At 46.0% G+C, this 14744-nt stretch overlaps 1 protein-coding gene across 8 annotated transcripts in view; it reads right to left on the bottom strand.

Annotated features, from left to right (window-relative positions):
- The window catches only part of RAPGEF1 (Rap guanine nucleotide exchange factor 1), a 112129-nt gene that overhangs the window by 38919 nt on the left and 58466 nt on the right, over nucleotides 1-14744 (bottom strand). For all 8 annotated transcript variants that reach the window (XR_014152517.1, XM_081846923.1, XM_081846921.1 and 5 more), the window contains 8 exons: nucleotides 13579-13757; nucleotides 11700-11856; nucleotides 8348-8436; nucleotides 7241-7393; nucleotides 4661-4784; nucleotides 3621-3804; nucleotides 2053-2523; nucleotides 1073-1275 (listed from right to left, as the gene is read on the bottom strand). Coding sequence is in view for 7 of the 8 variants with exons in the window: in XM_081846923.1 (XP_081703049.1) it covers nucleotides 1073-1275; nucleotides 2053-2523; nucleotides 3621-3804; nucleotides 4661-4784; nucleotides 7241-7393; nucleotides 8348-8436; nucleotides 11700-11856; nucleotides 13579-13757 (1560 nt within the window). In the remaining variant the exon portion in view is untranslated. The remainder of the gene's footprint in view (nucleotides 1-1072; nucleotides 1276-2052; nucleotides 2524-3620; nucleotides 3805-4660; nucleotides 4785-7240; nucleotides 7394-8347; nucleotides 8437-11699; nucleotides 11857-13578; nucleotides 13758-14744) is intronic.

The following is a 14744-nucleotide window of genomic DNA, read 5'->3' as shown; positions in this document are numbered from 1 at the left end:
AAGAAAGAGGAAGAAAGGAGGAGGAGGGAAGAAAGGGGGGAAAGAATGGCCTCAAGCCAGGCTCTGAAAACTCCCAGATCAAACAGCTGACAGGGGCAGGATCTTTTGAGACCTGCATAGCTTCTTATTCTTCTACATTGCTAAAGGAAATAGACGAAATTATAGAAAAGAAGGGAATATCTGCAAACAGGATCTTTGTTTCATTTCATTGTCTTGCAGTGCAAGTTTATGAGGAAACATCTAAAATTCAGAACTGGCTGCCTGTGTTTGATTTGCCATGTTAACTGTAAAGCTGGGCTCTCTCTGCAGACAAAAAGTCTGCTACGACTTTAAATTAGAAAACACCAGAAAATGGAGATTGTCCCACAAGAACTAACCCCCCCAAAGTGTTTCGCCATTTTTGAGAGTTTCTGCTATTTAACTATTATGGAATTCCCATAATGGGTATCTGGTTGGCCACTGTGAGGACAGGATGCTGAACTAGCTGGGTCCTGGGTCCTTGGCCTGATCCAGCAGGGCTCTTCTTGTGTTCTACATCCACTGTCTGAGACAATATGCCTCTGAATGCCAGATTTGGAAGCAGGAAGAGAGCTATTGCACTCAAGTCCTGCTCACAGGCTTTCCATTGGCGCACCTGGTTTGCCAATGTGAGAGCAGAATGTTTGACTAGATTGGCCCCTGGCCTGGAGGTCTACGGTGATAGCACAACCTCCATGCCCAGTTGATGAGGAACAACTGGAGAGCACTGTTGCACACAGGTCCCACTTGTGAGCATCTAGCTGACCATGGTGAGAACCAGATGCTAGACTAGACAGGCCTCCTTTGGCCTGATCCAGCAGCCAGGCTCTTCCGATGTTCGAATCCAATGCCTTCACCCTGGTGGCTTTGGGTTGTATGGTCAAGACCCTATAAATTACCCAAGTAAGTGAAATAAAAACAAAATCATCTATAAACATTTGGTGGGAGAGAAAAACTACAAGCAATGGGGCCTGTCTCCTCGGCAAGGTGGATAAAACGAATCTGAAATGCATCACATCTGGTGGGTCAGGAAGAGGAGGAGAGGAGCACTCACCAACTGCCGCTGTTTTGGTGGGAGGGCAGGAGGTGGAGCAAGATCCTGCCCAGAGTCGGCACTGCTGAAGGAGTCGTTGAACCCATAAACCTCCATCAGGTGCTTGTTCTTCTGTTGGTAGATGTGTTCATTCTGCGGTGTCTGGTAGAACATAGAAGGCTGTGGTTCTGAGTAGTCCTCTACAAACTGCATATAGGCCATCACTGGAACAGAAAAAACACAGGAAGGTGTGAGTGGGTTACCCACCTGGGAGGCTTCTGGGGAACCTTCCCTTCCCCAGCACCACTGGCTGCATCAATGGATCAAGGTATAGAACCAATCCAAGCTATCTTTGCCATTTCAGCTGTGTGGTAGCATTTTTTTAAAATGCAAAGTGATGTGGAAATGTGGAGAACTGAAAATTGGAAAAATGAACTGAGAGAAAACTTCCAGACTCCAGCTCCACCTGCAGCCAAAATGGCTAATAAATAGTCAGGGATGATGAGAGATGTAGTCCAGCAATATCCAGAGGGCCATAATCACCTTGCCTATGATCTGGGTCATTACTGTCTGCACTAACTGGCAGAGCCTCTCTAGGGTTTCAGGCAAAAATCTTTCCCAGCCATTCCTGGAGATGGCAGGGATTCACCCTAGAGTTCCTACATGCAACCATGTGCTCTACCACTGTGGAATGTTGGAAGTACAACAGCAGGGATCATTCAGTTGGTATGATTGGCTATGTGGTTCCAAGGGAGTTTTCCTCCGTATATTTGGATGTTTGTCTTTCTGCTATGTACATGAACCAAAAAAGACAAAACCTCTCTGCTCCTTTCTCCTCAAACTATACACAGTTTTTTCTGGTTTGCACACGTAAGTATTATCAGGCCTTTTTGCTCTAGACTCAATCTGCATTATTTTAAGTGACTCTGCTAACATGGAGCCCCTTCCTGAGCTGCAATGGGCACCCGAGCCACGAGAAACTGAGTCAATTTCGCACTTACTGTGTTTGTTTTTCTTCTCTGGCAGAGGTGGCGGTTTCTCAGAGTCACTAGTGGAGTCCGGAATGAGAAAGTCAGTGAGGAATTCAACGGGGGCTGGGGAGTTCCCTGGCTGGAAGGGCAGCACGGTAGCAAAAGGCGTGATGGTCATAGGGGGGAGCAGGGTGGGGTTGTGCAGATCGTCCTCTGAAATGTTGTCATACTGTGAAGGGTGCCTCTCGAACAAGACACGGCAGCCGGAAGTATCAAAAGTAGGGTTGACTGTCCCCCTCCTCTTCTTCTCTGGAAGAGCCGGAGGGACCTCAGCAGCCAAAGCGGCCGCCACTGGCAGCTGGAAAGTGCGTCCGTAAAACGGGGAGCCGGCCTCCCCCAGAGACTCTGGCAAAGGGCTGAGGGCGGTGGGCCCCTGCTGAGGTAACTGGTCGGCATTCGAGAGGTCCTGCTGCAGGAACTCGTAGTCTGGATCATAATGATCTGTGGAGAATAGAAGAGAGGCAACTGTCAGGAGACTGAGCAACAGTGAGCCCCAACTGCTAGGTCAGAAGGGTGCTGATACACATCAGGACAGAGTAGCAGTGGATGGAGCCCCTTGGGGCTGGTGGGGCAGAAGCAGAGGTGGATTTAAGGGAGCATGGCAAGTTCAGTCATACTGAGCGTGGAGCCTCAGGGGCACCACAACTATTATGTAGCGTGGAAGGCAAGAGGTGGGGAGGAGGAGGTGCCAAATTTTGGCATCACAAAGGGCACTGCTGATCATTGAGGCCCCAGGGTCTGCCACTCGCAGAAAGTCAGGGAGGCCAACAGTAAGTGGCTCCACACACAATGACAGGCAGAGCCAACTAAGGCCACATCAACACCACATATTTCAAGTACTACGACACCACTTTAAGCAGCCATGGCTTCCCCCAAGTAATTCTGGAAGCTGTGGCTTGGTAAGGGTGCTGAGAGTTGTTAAGGGAACCCTATTTCCTTCACACAACTACTATTTCCCAGAGATCCCTGTGAAGAGGGAGTGGCTGTTAAACCACTCTGTCCTGAGCATTCAGCTTCAATGGATAATCCTCTTTCAATCCAGTTTCTCCACACCATGCATCATTTTTACTATACACCTCTATTACATCTCCCTCTTATTTGCCTTTTCTTTAAACTGCACACAAAAAGCAACACCAGAAAAGGGCCTTCTCAGTGGTGGCTTCCTGTTCGCAAAACGGTCCCTTCCCAGCAAGGCTCCCCTAGCAGCTATCACTATCTAGTCTTACTTGCCAGGCAAAAACATTTTTATTCACCCAGTCTTCTGGCCCTTAGTTTTCTGCTCTCTTTCTTTTTTAGCAGGATAGGTTGAATAGAATAAAACATAACATATACTTTATCATTCTAGGCTGTCTCCAAACGTTTGTTTCTGTAAGTTGTTTTGAGTTCACATTTGTGAAAAGGAGCTACTAATCAATCACCATCAGCTTAGATGCTACAGAGGCATTTCTAAATACCAGGCCCTCAAAACCCAAGCTGCAGGGTGTACCCTGTCTTCTTTCCCCTCTCCAGGTCCTCTGGCAAGAACACCCACTCCCTACCTAGGGTTTCACAGCTTGTGTTGCGGGAGCACTGCCCGCTGTCACAGTCCAGCGAGGAGAGCTGCTCATCGGATTTGCTGAGCTTGCCCATGCTGTTGTATGGCGAGAGGCGGGGGGATTCCCCGCCATAGGACTGGCTGCCTCCTGACAGCCTCCGCTGCGCATAACAGTCTGCATCAAAATCCTGGAGGCACAGAAGAAGAAGAGGAGGAGAGTTATGTTTGTTTCATTTATTCAAGGTATTTATTTTATTTAAATATTTACAAGCCACACTTTCATTAAAAATAAATAACAAAGCGGTGCACAACAAAGGCATGATATAATGTGAAAACATCAATAAAATGCTTTCAGGTTTTAATGTGTTTTGAAAAGTTAAGGTTTTGTTGTCTTGGAATGTTTGGGAGTTGCATTGCGGGAATTTAGTTTTATTTATTTATTTCGTTTATATTCCGTCTTTCCTCCAAGGAGTTCAATGTGCTGTACACAGTTCTCCCAGTTGTGGGGGTGGGGGCAGGAGGGTGATTTGGCAGGGGTGGAGCCAAAAGACCTCCCACACACATGGGGAGAGCACCAGCTGTTTCCAGCTGTACGTAAAGTATATAACCCCCTCTATGTTTATCTACTTAAGAAACTAGACTTCCCAACCTTTGTAATAAAACTGTCTCACCTCCCTCCCCACCCCCTTAAAAAGCTGCACGCACATAGGGGCAAAGGTAGTCTATACCACACCCAGACCCAGATATACAGATCCAACATGGAACCCTTCCTTTTAATGAGTGGGGAGAGGGGCCAACATGTGTCTCCATCACTGTGCTGGGCCAGGCCAAGCCTTTCAACTTCCTTGCCCTGTACAGTGACAAAATAGGGACCAACATCATGCAGTGCCCACTGGTACTCTGCACTTTCATGTCCCACCACCAGCAATTAAATTGTTTGGGGAGGCTGCCAGTGCAGCCTTGGCAAGCCAGTGGTCTGCTACTCAGAGCAGAAAACTAGATGGGCCAACAGTCTGAACCGGCACGAGGCAACTTCCGACTTACCTGCCTATTTATTCCAATTGGCAAACTGGACCCACTGGTGGTCCGGCTCATGGGTGCCACAACAGCCACTCTAGTGGGAGATGGCGCCGACTGACGTTTCTTCGGCGGCAGTGCAGGAGGAGGGCTGTGAAAGGTGGGTCAAAGAAAAACATGAACACAACAACACCAGTCAAATACTTCTGGATCAAAAAGCCACAATAACCATCTCTAAGAAGGTTGGGGAAGGGCCATAGCTCAGTGGCAGAGCATTTCCTTTGCATAAAGAAGGTCCCACGTTTGATCCCTGCTGGCATTTCTAGGTAGGGCTGGGAGAGACCACCACCCTCCACCCAAAACTCTGGAGAGCTGCTGCTCCTGATCAGTGCAGACAAGATGGAACTAGACTGACCAGTTGTTTCTCAGATGTGGAGTCTCTCCCAGACCTACCTGAAGATGCTGGGGAGAGAACCTAGGCCCTTCCCCTGAAAACAAAGTAAGATTACAGTCTTCATGGTTCTGAATAAAGTACTGATTTAAACAGGAAAACCTAAGAGGCTTCCTTCTAATGAGATAGACCGCTGGGTCCATCTAGCTCAGTACTGTCTACACTGACTGGCAGAGGTCCTCCAGGGTTTCAGGCAGGCAATCTTTTCCAGCCCTACCTGGAGATTGAACCTGGGACCTTTTGCAAGTAAAGCAGATGCTCTACCACTGAGGTATAGTCTTTCCCTCATTAGCTGCTACAGTGGTACCTCCGGATGCGAACGGGATCTGTTCTGGAGCCCCGTTCACATCCTGAGCAGAACACAACCCATGTCTGTGGGTAGCGATTTGCTGCTTCTGCGCATGACGTCATTTTGAGCATCTGCGCATGCGTGAGCGGCAAAACCTGGAAGTAACCTGTTCTGTTACTTCCGGGTCACCGTGGAACGCAACCTGAAAACACTTAACCTGAAGCTACTTTAACCAGAGGTATGACTGTATTTCCTTCAATGGATGGAGTTTCTCATGAAGTTTGAAAATGGTAGTAAAACCCAAACCAACCATTCCTCTGCATTCAATGAGGGGGGGGGGGAGAGTTAATTGTTCCTAATGGGGCTGACCAAAAAAACACACACCCCAAGCAACCAGATAATGGTAAGATTTTCTAGATGCCAATATGTTTGCAAATTGTTCTGTTTCTGGGGCACGCCCATTGCCCCAGAGGGTGTCTTGATGTCAAAGCCCTTCAACAGTGAGAAAGCTGCACAGCCAACTCACACCAGTGACCACAGAGCCTGCAAAAGGAAAAGAATCTCACACGATTCTCGCAAGCCACACAGTATTTGTTTGCATCCCCCATCACAGACTTCAACAAGAAAGGTGTTGCCGTTTTTCTTAAACAACCCTGAACAGCTGGGTGGAGGGTCATAAGAAACATCACACCCACCCACCCAACTTCTCAAAAATATGTAAGAAGACTCTTGCTGAATCAGGCCAATTACCCATCCAGTCTAGCATCCTGTTTTTACAGTTGCCAACCTGATGCCTAAGGGAAGCTCATAAGCAGGATCCAAGCACAAGACACTTCTCTCCTCATGCAGTTTCCAGCACTTAGTATTCAGAAGCATTACTGGATCCAGCCATGGAGGCAGAACGAAGCCACCATGTCTAGTAGCCATTCATAGCCCTCTCCTCCATGAATTTGTCCAGTCCTAATTTAAAGCCATCTAAGTTTGTGACAGGGACACGGGTGGCGCTGTGGGTTAAACCACAGAGCCTAGGACTTGCCGATCAGAAGGTCGGTGGTTCGAATCCCTGCAACGGGATGAGCTCCCGTTACTCGGTCCCTGCTCCTGCCAACCTAGCAGTTTGAAAGCATGTCAAAGTGCAAGTAGATAAATAGGTACCACTCCAGCGGGAAGGTAAACGGTGTTTCTGTGTGCTGCTCTGGTTCGCCAGAAGCGGCTTAGTCATGCTGGCCACATGAACCGGAAGCTGTACGCCGGCTCCCTCGGCCTGTAGAGCGAGATGAGCGCCGCAACCCCAGAGTCGGTCATGACTGGACCTAATGGTCAGGGGTCCCTTCACCTTTACCTTTAAGTTTGTGACCATCTCTGCCACAATTTAGGAGCTCTTGTGTGCTTGCAGCTTAAGGAAGAAATGAAACCAGAAATGAATGCACCTGCACCCACTCAACTTATGTATCTAATTTCACCTTGTTTAGGAAATGAGAATGTTTTCCAGTACCAGTGGTGAGTGTGGCCAATGTATGCCTGCTCAGATGTGCACACACTGTACAGATACAGACCACACACAGAGACAGACAGATCATTTCCAGCCTCTTGTCATCAGCACAGGAAATGCTGCCTTTTACTTCTGCCCTACCAACCCCAAGAAGTACTGCACCAGCCACCCCTGGGGTTCTACAGTCCATTCACACAACACAAGACAGCAGCATGAACCCAGAACAGTGCTGGTTCTCTGCCGGACAAGCTGACATGGAAAGGGTTCTCTAAAGTCTGAAAACCTCTGAATGACAACTAGTTAATTATTTCAACCCTGACTATAGTAACAAGAGGCTACTGAGACAACTCCCGAACTCATTTCTTCCAGCTGTACCTGTTTTCAGCGACTCGGATGCAGGGAAGGGGAGGCTTGGGAGGGGCGACTTCTTCGTCCATAGGATCTGTCAAAATCTCCGCCGTCTGAGCAATCCCTGTTGTCTTGTTGAGAATCTCCATCTCACGATCCGTCAGGGGAAGCTCTGAAGGGCTGAGCAGGATAGAAAAAGCATGGCTTGCTTTGTATACAGCATTTGCAGCATTATGGTTCATTTGGCATTGTGCACCAGGGGCCCAGAGAGGGCGCCAGGCGCTGTGTAGAATGTACAAATATTTGGAAGACCCAGTCACTCACTCTGGCCCTTTAAGAAAGCACCTTTTCCCACATGCATGTTTAACAATTAATTGATATAACTTAAATCAGTTCCTCTCCCTATATTCCTTTTGCTCATACAACTATTTATCTAATACATAAATGTACCCAAATATAATCAATTCATTAATTAATTACTAACCCCATAGGCAGGGTACCATTTTTTAAACACTACAGTCTTTTAATTTACTGGATAAGAGGATAGCACAATACACAAGCATTTGATCACATCCACACCATACATTCAAAGCCTGTGGCTTCCACTTAGGAATCCTGGGAACTGTAGTTTGATAAGGGTGCTGGGAATTGTAGCTCTGAGAAGGCTAAACTTTTAAGCTTGGAGCCGAGTTTTACTCAAAGCAGACATGTTGAAATTAATGTGCCTGCATTAGTCATGCCCAGTTATTTCCATAGGTCTACTCTGAGTAGGATCCACATCAGATAAAAGCCTACTATACCCATGAGTTTTTTGGGTGGGGAAGTCACAACATTTAAAGGGCTATGAATGTTCCTTAAATGTATGGTGAAAATATGACCTTATGTTCCACGGATTCAGCAGCAAACCAGAGCAAGAGACCCCCCTGAACTTGATGCTGCTTCCTCCCTTCATCTTCCTTGGCTGGGGAGGGCGGGGTATAAATAAAAAATTATTATTATTATTATTATTATTATTATTATTATTATTATTATTATTTCTCTTTTGGGTGTGTTCCCTGCAAACAACTGATACAGGCCTGTCCCACGAGTAGCTTTGGTTTCTGACTGCTTCATCAGACACTCTTTGTGACTCACCTGTCCGTTGAAGAAGCAGGTATGCTGGGTTTAACGGGGCTTGTGGGGGACGGGTGTTCTTGCTTCTCAATGGTGAGCTTCACCAGCTCCTAATCATAAAATGGAATACAGGACAAAAAGGAAGGCTCAGTCAAAGGCTGCTGCAACTTTATTCTCCACCAGAGAAAACTTGTTTCTATTCTGCTTCAAGGTTTTGGATTTTTCAAAGCCCCCAACCCCTTCCAAAACCTTCACTCAATGCCCTGGACAGAAAGAAATAGAACAGAAGAATGTGAGAACTGGAAAGATGCCTTAGTGGTCTAAACCATGAAAAGCTTACATTGCAAGGTGTAAACACAGCAACCCTGAAAGAAAGACCTGATCAACCTCTGCTTAAAAGACCCCCTCCTGCAACGGAAGTCTGCCAACCCCAGGAGACAGTCCTGTCCACTTTAGAAAAGCTCTGGCCTCTTTGACATTTCACCCAATAGTGAGCTGAGATCTGCTCCCTTGCAATTTCCACCCTCTGGCCACAAAGAGGACTGAGAACTAGAGAAGTGTAATAACACAGGACAGTCAGCTACTGTCTTTTCAGATTGGGGCCCCTCTTCTAAATCCCAGCTTTCTGTAGAGGGGCCACTTCTCAATTTCATTGACTTTGCTGTTCATAAGAAGAGGGAGGGGGGACTCTGGATCACACCCTCTAATGCTGGTAAGCCTGCTTCACCACCACCCCAACCTCTCTAGCTTCTAATTCCCCCACAACACACATCCACATGCTGATGAGTACACAAGGGCTAGCACCTTGCTGGCTTTAAAAACTTTTATTTTCAGGATAACGTATGTTTCCAAGATGTTGAAACCTGTGCGTAACCATGTCAGCACTTGCGTGGGGTAACAAAGCAAGAAGTGACACATGAATTGCAAGGTAATATACACATGGAAAACAGCTCTCTCCATGCAGACTGGTGGCTGCCTGGGTTTCTGTTCCAAGCAGGCTTCGAGAGTTGGTTCATTGTAGATCATAGCATAGACTGTCGCTTTTCTGAATTATTATCTACCATGATGCAAAAAATAAGGAGGGTTCAAGCAAGACTTGCAAACAAAGGTGTATTGCATTGAAATGTATGTGTGTATTGAAATATATGAATGGAAATTTCATGGGAACACAAGATATATCAAAGAGGGAAGTAGCCCCTGGAAAGCGGAAACGGAACGGCAGAGGTTTGCTGGACTTTCAGAAAGGGCACCAGGGGGAAAGGGTCGGGGGGGGGGAGTGGGTGTGGCTCTTTCCTTTGTATAGTAGTAGACAACATTTCAGCTGGGCAAAAGTTACTCTTTCTGCACACAGCCCTCTTCTATCTAGGCAGCCAATCAGCATTTATCACAGCCCAGGGCCAAGTTACATCTGGGCTAAAATGTGTGAAGCAGGCGTGGCGATGGCGTGTGGTCTGGGGAAAAGCAGAGCTGTTTAGAGAGATTTGGAGGGCTACATTTGGCCCCCTGACTTGCTTTAGATCCTTGCTCAAATCCCACCATTTATGTGAAGCTGTTAGCTCAGTGTTTTGTTCCTGTGCTCTCCTGCAAATGAGCCTACAATCTACAGGCGTGCTTGTTGAGCAAACCATCACACTCTTTCCCTGCTCGTCCCTGCGCTACTTCTCTCCCTTTCCTCTGCTGTTTGCCCTGTATGAAATTGTGGATTGTGAGTTCTTCAGCGCAGGGACCTGTCTTTATACTCAGTAAAGCACCATAAGTGCTGTTGTAAATAGCAACAACAATACAGTGGTACCTCGGGATAAGAACTTAATTTGTTCCGGAGGTCCGTTCTTAACCTGAAACTGTTCTTAACCTGAGGCACCACTTTAGCTAATGGGGCCTCCCACTGCCGCCGCACGATTTCTGTTCTCATCCTGAGGTAAAGTTCTTAATCCGAGGTACTATTTCTGGATTGGCCGTCTGTGAACTGAAGGGTCTGTAACCCGGGGTACCACTGTACTGTGTTGCCTCAGAAATTCTGGGCCTCTTCTAAGGAAGTGTATTGCTTTTGTTTTAAAATCAATGTAACTGGTTATCAACAGCCAAAATTTGATGGCAAACATAGAAGATGGTTCCCCCAAAATACCACAGCTGCACAACCACAGAAGCCAGAAGACTGGGAGGTGGTTTTCATTTCTGCATCAGGTTCCCAGAGCTCAATATGTTAGCCTAAGCCCCACGGTGACTTGTCTGAAGAGACAGCTGTTTATGACTAAAGTTTTAAGAATAGCAATGTTGCTTTTGTATTTGTGACATTTTTGCAGGCGTGCGGAATACAAGTGGGTTACGCAAAGCTCCTAGAATATTAAATCCTTCTTTAAAAAGGTAGCTCATCTCTTCTGGCAGACTTGGTCAGTTAACAAAACAATTAAAACAACAATCCTAAACGCAATGGTTGCCACTTAACTCAAAGGAACTTATTACTTCCATGCCAACAAATAATAAAGTAGCACAGCCCAAACATCAAGTGGGCTGCCTGATACTGATGCAGAGGATTTCAGTTAAACTCTGCATGGCCAGTAAGGACTGTTTAACATTAAGAGGAAGGGCCATGGGTCAGTGGGACACCAATTTTGCAAGCAGAAGGTCCCAGATTCAACCCCAAACATCTCCAGGTAGGGCTGGAATAGACGCCAATGAGAAACCCCGGAGAGTTGCTGTCCATCAGTGTTGACAATACAGAGCTAGATGGACCAAGGGCTTGACATGGGGTTCCTCCAGATGACAGAGCATTTCTGATTTCCTTGCACAAAGCTTACCTGGAGGTTAGACTATTTGAGTAGCATCCAACTAAGTTCTATTCAGTGTAGACCCACTGAAACTTTTTAGAGCATTCCCCCATCACTTTACTAGGTGCAAAAAAACACAAAAAAACAAAAACAAAAACAAAAAAACCAACCCTTTTAAAAGTGGATTTGTTGCATCAGAGTTTTAATCCATTTTAACTGTACAAACCTAATGTTCCGGTACATGCTTAAATTCCTCCTGCAAATTACTTATGGTCTGGAGGTGACTTAAGTAGAACACAGCTGTCTATGCTCTAATAATGATAAAGTTAATAATAAACCACAACAGATCCACCTTGCAAATCAGGATTTCAAATGAGAAAGGTATGCTTTATTGGGGTGGGGGAAGTTCCCTTGGAATTCTACTGTTTCTGACCAAGTTGTGAGTGCAGATGCATTTGAGGTGTGTGCTATAACTAAGCATCTATAGAAGTGTGTCAGAAGAGCCCAGCCTTAGTACTGCTACCATCAGTTTTGAGACAGACCATTCTCATGGTGGGAGCAAGGGGTCTGAGGTATGGTCAGAGGCAGAGAAGACAGCACTGTACCTTGACTCCATCCAGAACAGCCTTGATGACCCCTTTCACTGTGTTCACCACCTCTTTATCTTCAGAGTTCAAGCCCTCCAGCATCACCTGATCAGACCAACGTATCAGATTGCCCAAGCTCTGGTACACACGGCTATAGCAGGAAGAGATGGCCGAACTGCAGGAGCAAATAAATAAATAATGCATTGGCATGGAGAATACATGGAGAGATGTGTTTCAATAAAGGGAAACTGCTGGAAAAAAGCCTTTGTCACAATACATTTTATTCTGATGTAAGACTCACCCAGTCCCCAATTTGAAGACTATTAATTTTATATTTAATAAGCAAGTCAAGATAAGCTCATCCCAAGTTTGACAAGGAACAGTTAAAAACAAACAAGCAAGCAAGCAAACAGGGCTCTTGCTACTGAGTCACTGCCTCACAACAGTCCCTGAAGCTTCAGAATAGTCTTCAAGGGACAGCCCAACAACCCATGCTGTACCTGTGCCTACCCTAAAAAATCAAGCAACAATTTGCACAATTTTCTAGGGAGACTATTGAGGGTCAGATTCAACAGAATAGTTTTGCCAGCAGGATTCTGTGAAATGGGTCCTAACAACAACAACAACAACAACAACAACAACAACAACAACAACAACAACAACAATAGTTTTATTTGTAAGTCGCCCATCTGACTGGGTTGCCCCAGCCACTCTGGGCGGCTCCTAACAGAGTATTAAAAACACAATGAAACACCAAACATTAAAAACTTTCCTAAAGAGGGCTGCAATGGGGCTTCCCCCTATTCTCCCTGGCACAATGTTGCAATAAGGCTTCCTCCAGCTCCCCCTGGCCTCCTCAAATTGGCTTGTGGTGGGGGGTCAGGAAAGCATGAAGGGACGACAAGGGAGACTGTTCCATCTGGCAAACGGGAATGCTTGCACTGACAGAACAATAATAGCAGCCTCGCATTGAATTCCTCCTTATAGAATTTAATTATGCCATGTGCAACCTGAATTTGTTGGATTTGTGTTTCATCCATGCCACCCCATCCCCCTTTCTGCTGCACAGTCTGATGAATGGCAGATAAGGAAACAACATTCAGCCACACCTCCACTTCTGAAAACAGCACACTATGGTCACCGTTCATGAGAAAATGTAGAACTAAGCAGTTGCTTGTTATAATTCTACTTCCCCTGTTGATGATGCAAAACACATTGGCTTCAAACGAGAGGGAGAGGAGAGAGAAATAAATCTAGACACGTGTGTCAGGAAGGCAAAATTATATGAAAGTTATTGCATGCCACATATATATATTAATGGAGTAAATCATATATTCCCTAGTGAACGCAAGAAGTGTCCAGCTGGATTATACTAATGATCCAGTCTTGACCTGGGGGTGTTGGCAGTGAGAACAAAGCTGTGCAGCTTCAGAACTTATCTCAGCAAGCACTGGGAAGCGTCCCAAGCAAAGACATTTCTCATAGGCTCTGATAACTCTTGCCCTGCCAATGCTTTCTCGACCTTGTTAGGTCCACATTTATCCTTAAAATGAGTGAAGATCCAAGGCCTTGTGGTGGGAGCATTGAGTATGCAAGCATTTGACGTCAACCACACTGCTGTGGTGCCTTTGCAGCTGGTGAATTTCTTGGTGATCATGTGGCTGGAGGGAGGCAGGGTTTGAGCCTTTCAAAACTGAATATATTCCACATCACAATAGCATGCCCAATTGAGTGCAGACCCACTGGATCTACCTTAATGACATTAATGGATCACCTGACAACTCTGTGGTCACTGGATGGAAGGTTGTTCTTAGCTGTAATTGCTTATAATATGCTTTTAACAGCAGCAGCAGCAGCAACCTCCTTGTTCCTGGTTAATCCCCTGGCAGCAACTCACCTCTGCTGAATCCGCGTCTCTGCTTGGACCAGCGGCAAGATGGCTTCCAGTACTTTGCTGGCAGATCCTGGCAGCATCTCCAGCACCTTGCTGTCGATTGCCATTTTGTCAACTATGGTCTTGAAATAGCGTAGTGCGCTCACTACGTCCTTCTCTCTCTCCTCCAGCCAAGTGAGATTCTGAGGAGGAATGGAAGGAAGGAGAAAGGGAGACATTTACTGTTTCGGTCAGTGACCATACAGGAAGGAAGGTGCTATCAATAAAGATACTGGTCCAACTAACTGCTACATGTGTCTGCTTGCATGTCATTATTATTCATAGAATCACAGAATTACAGAATTGGAAGGGGCCCCTAAGAGTCATCCATTCCAATATCGTGCAATGCAGGAATCACAACTAAAAGAATCCCTGGCAGAATTCAATTATGAATTACTTCCGATGAAGCACCTTGAAGCTATTTTGCAATGCGAGAAAAACATCTATTGCATCTATTTTAAAAATGGTTTCGAATTCAATATGAATACCAACTGTGATAAAAAATAACCCCCACTTTATTGAAAGAGGAGCATTTCAATACAGCCAAGCAGGCCCTTGGAAATGGTGCCTGGCTGATATGTAACAGGAGGGAGTTCCAAAGGGATGTGCCTCCCTCCAGCTACACGCAAGAGGACTGTACCACACAAAAGCTAGAAGAGTAGAACCACCACAACTCTCTCAGAAAACTAAATGAGCGCCTCACACCTACACAATCCAAGAAACTGGAGCCCTAGCAACTGATGGGCTGTATCAGAAAGGCACACTTTATTTCTCCCTGATACAGAAATAACATGGAATGATGTTTTGGGGGCGCTTTCCTGCAGCAAATCTTGGGAATCAAATTAAGCACAAGACAAACAGGGCTCTATTAAAAGTAAGCAGGTGTGGTTTTTTAAAACTTTGTTTCGGGTTGGGAGTTTTCCCCCCGGGGTGGGGGTTGCACCATACCCAGGAATTTCAATGTTACTTTTGGCGACTCCATTTCCACTTTAGCTAGACTCTCCCTAGTCAATGGTTAACCAGGCTTGGCCCCCAAAATAAATATATACAGATACAGGACAAATAATACAGAGCCTGCTCTGAAACACCCATGTTGGCTCTGCATAAAATCTTGAGGAAGCCTTCCACGG

This window comes from Podarcis erhardii, assembly GCF_964252035.2.
Source record: "Podarcis erhardii genome assembly, chromosome: Z".
NCBI classification, from domain to species: domain Eukaryota; kingdom Metazoa; phylum Chordata; class Lepidosauria; order Squamata; family Lacertidae; genus Podarcis; species Podarcis erhardii.
This window is presented reverse-complemented; position numbering and strand designations above follow the sequence as displayed.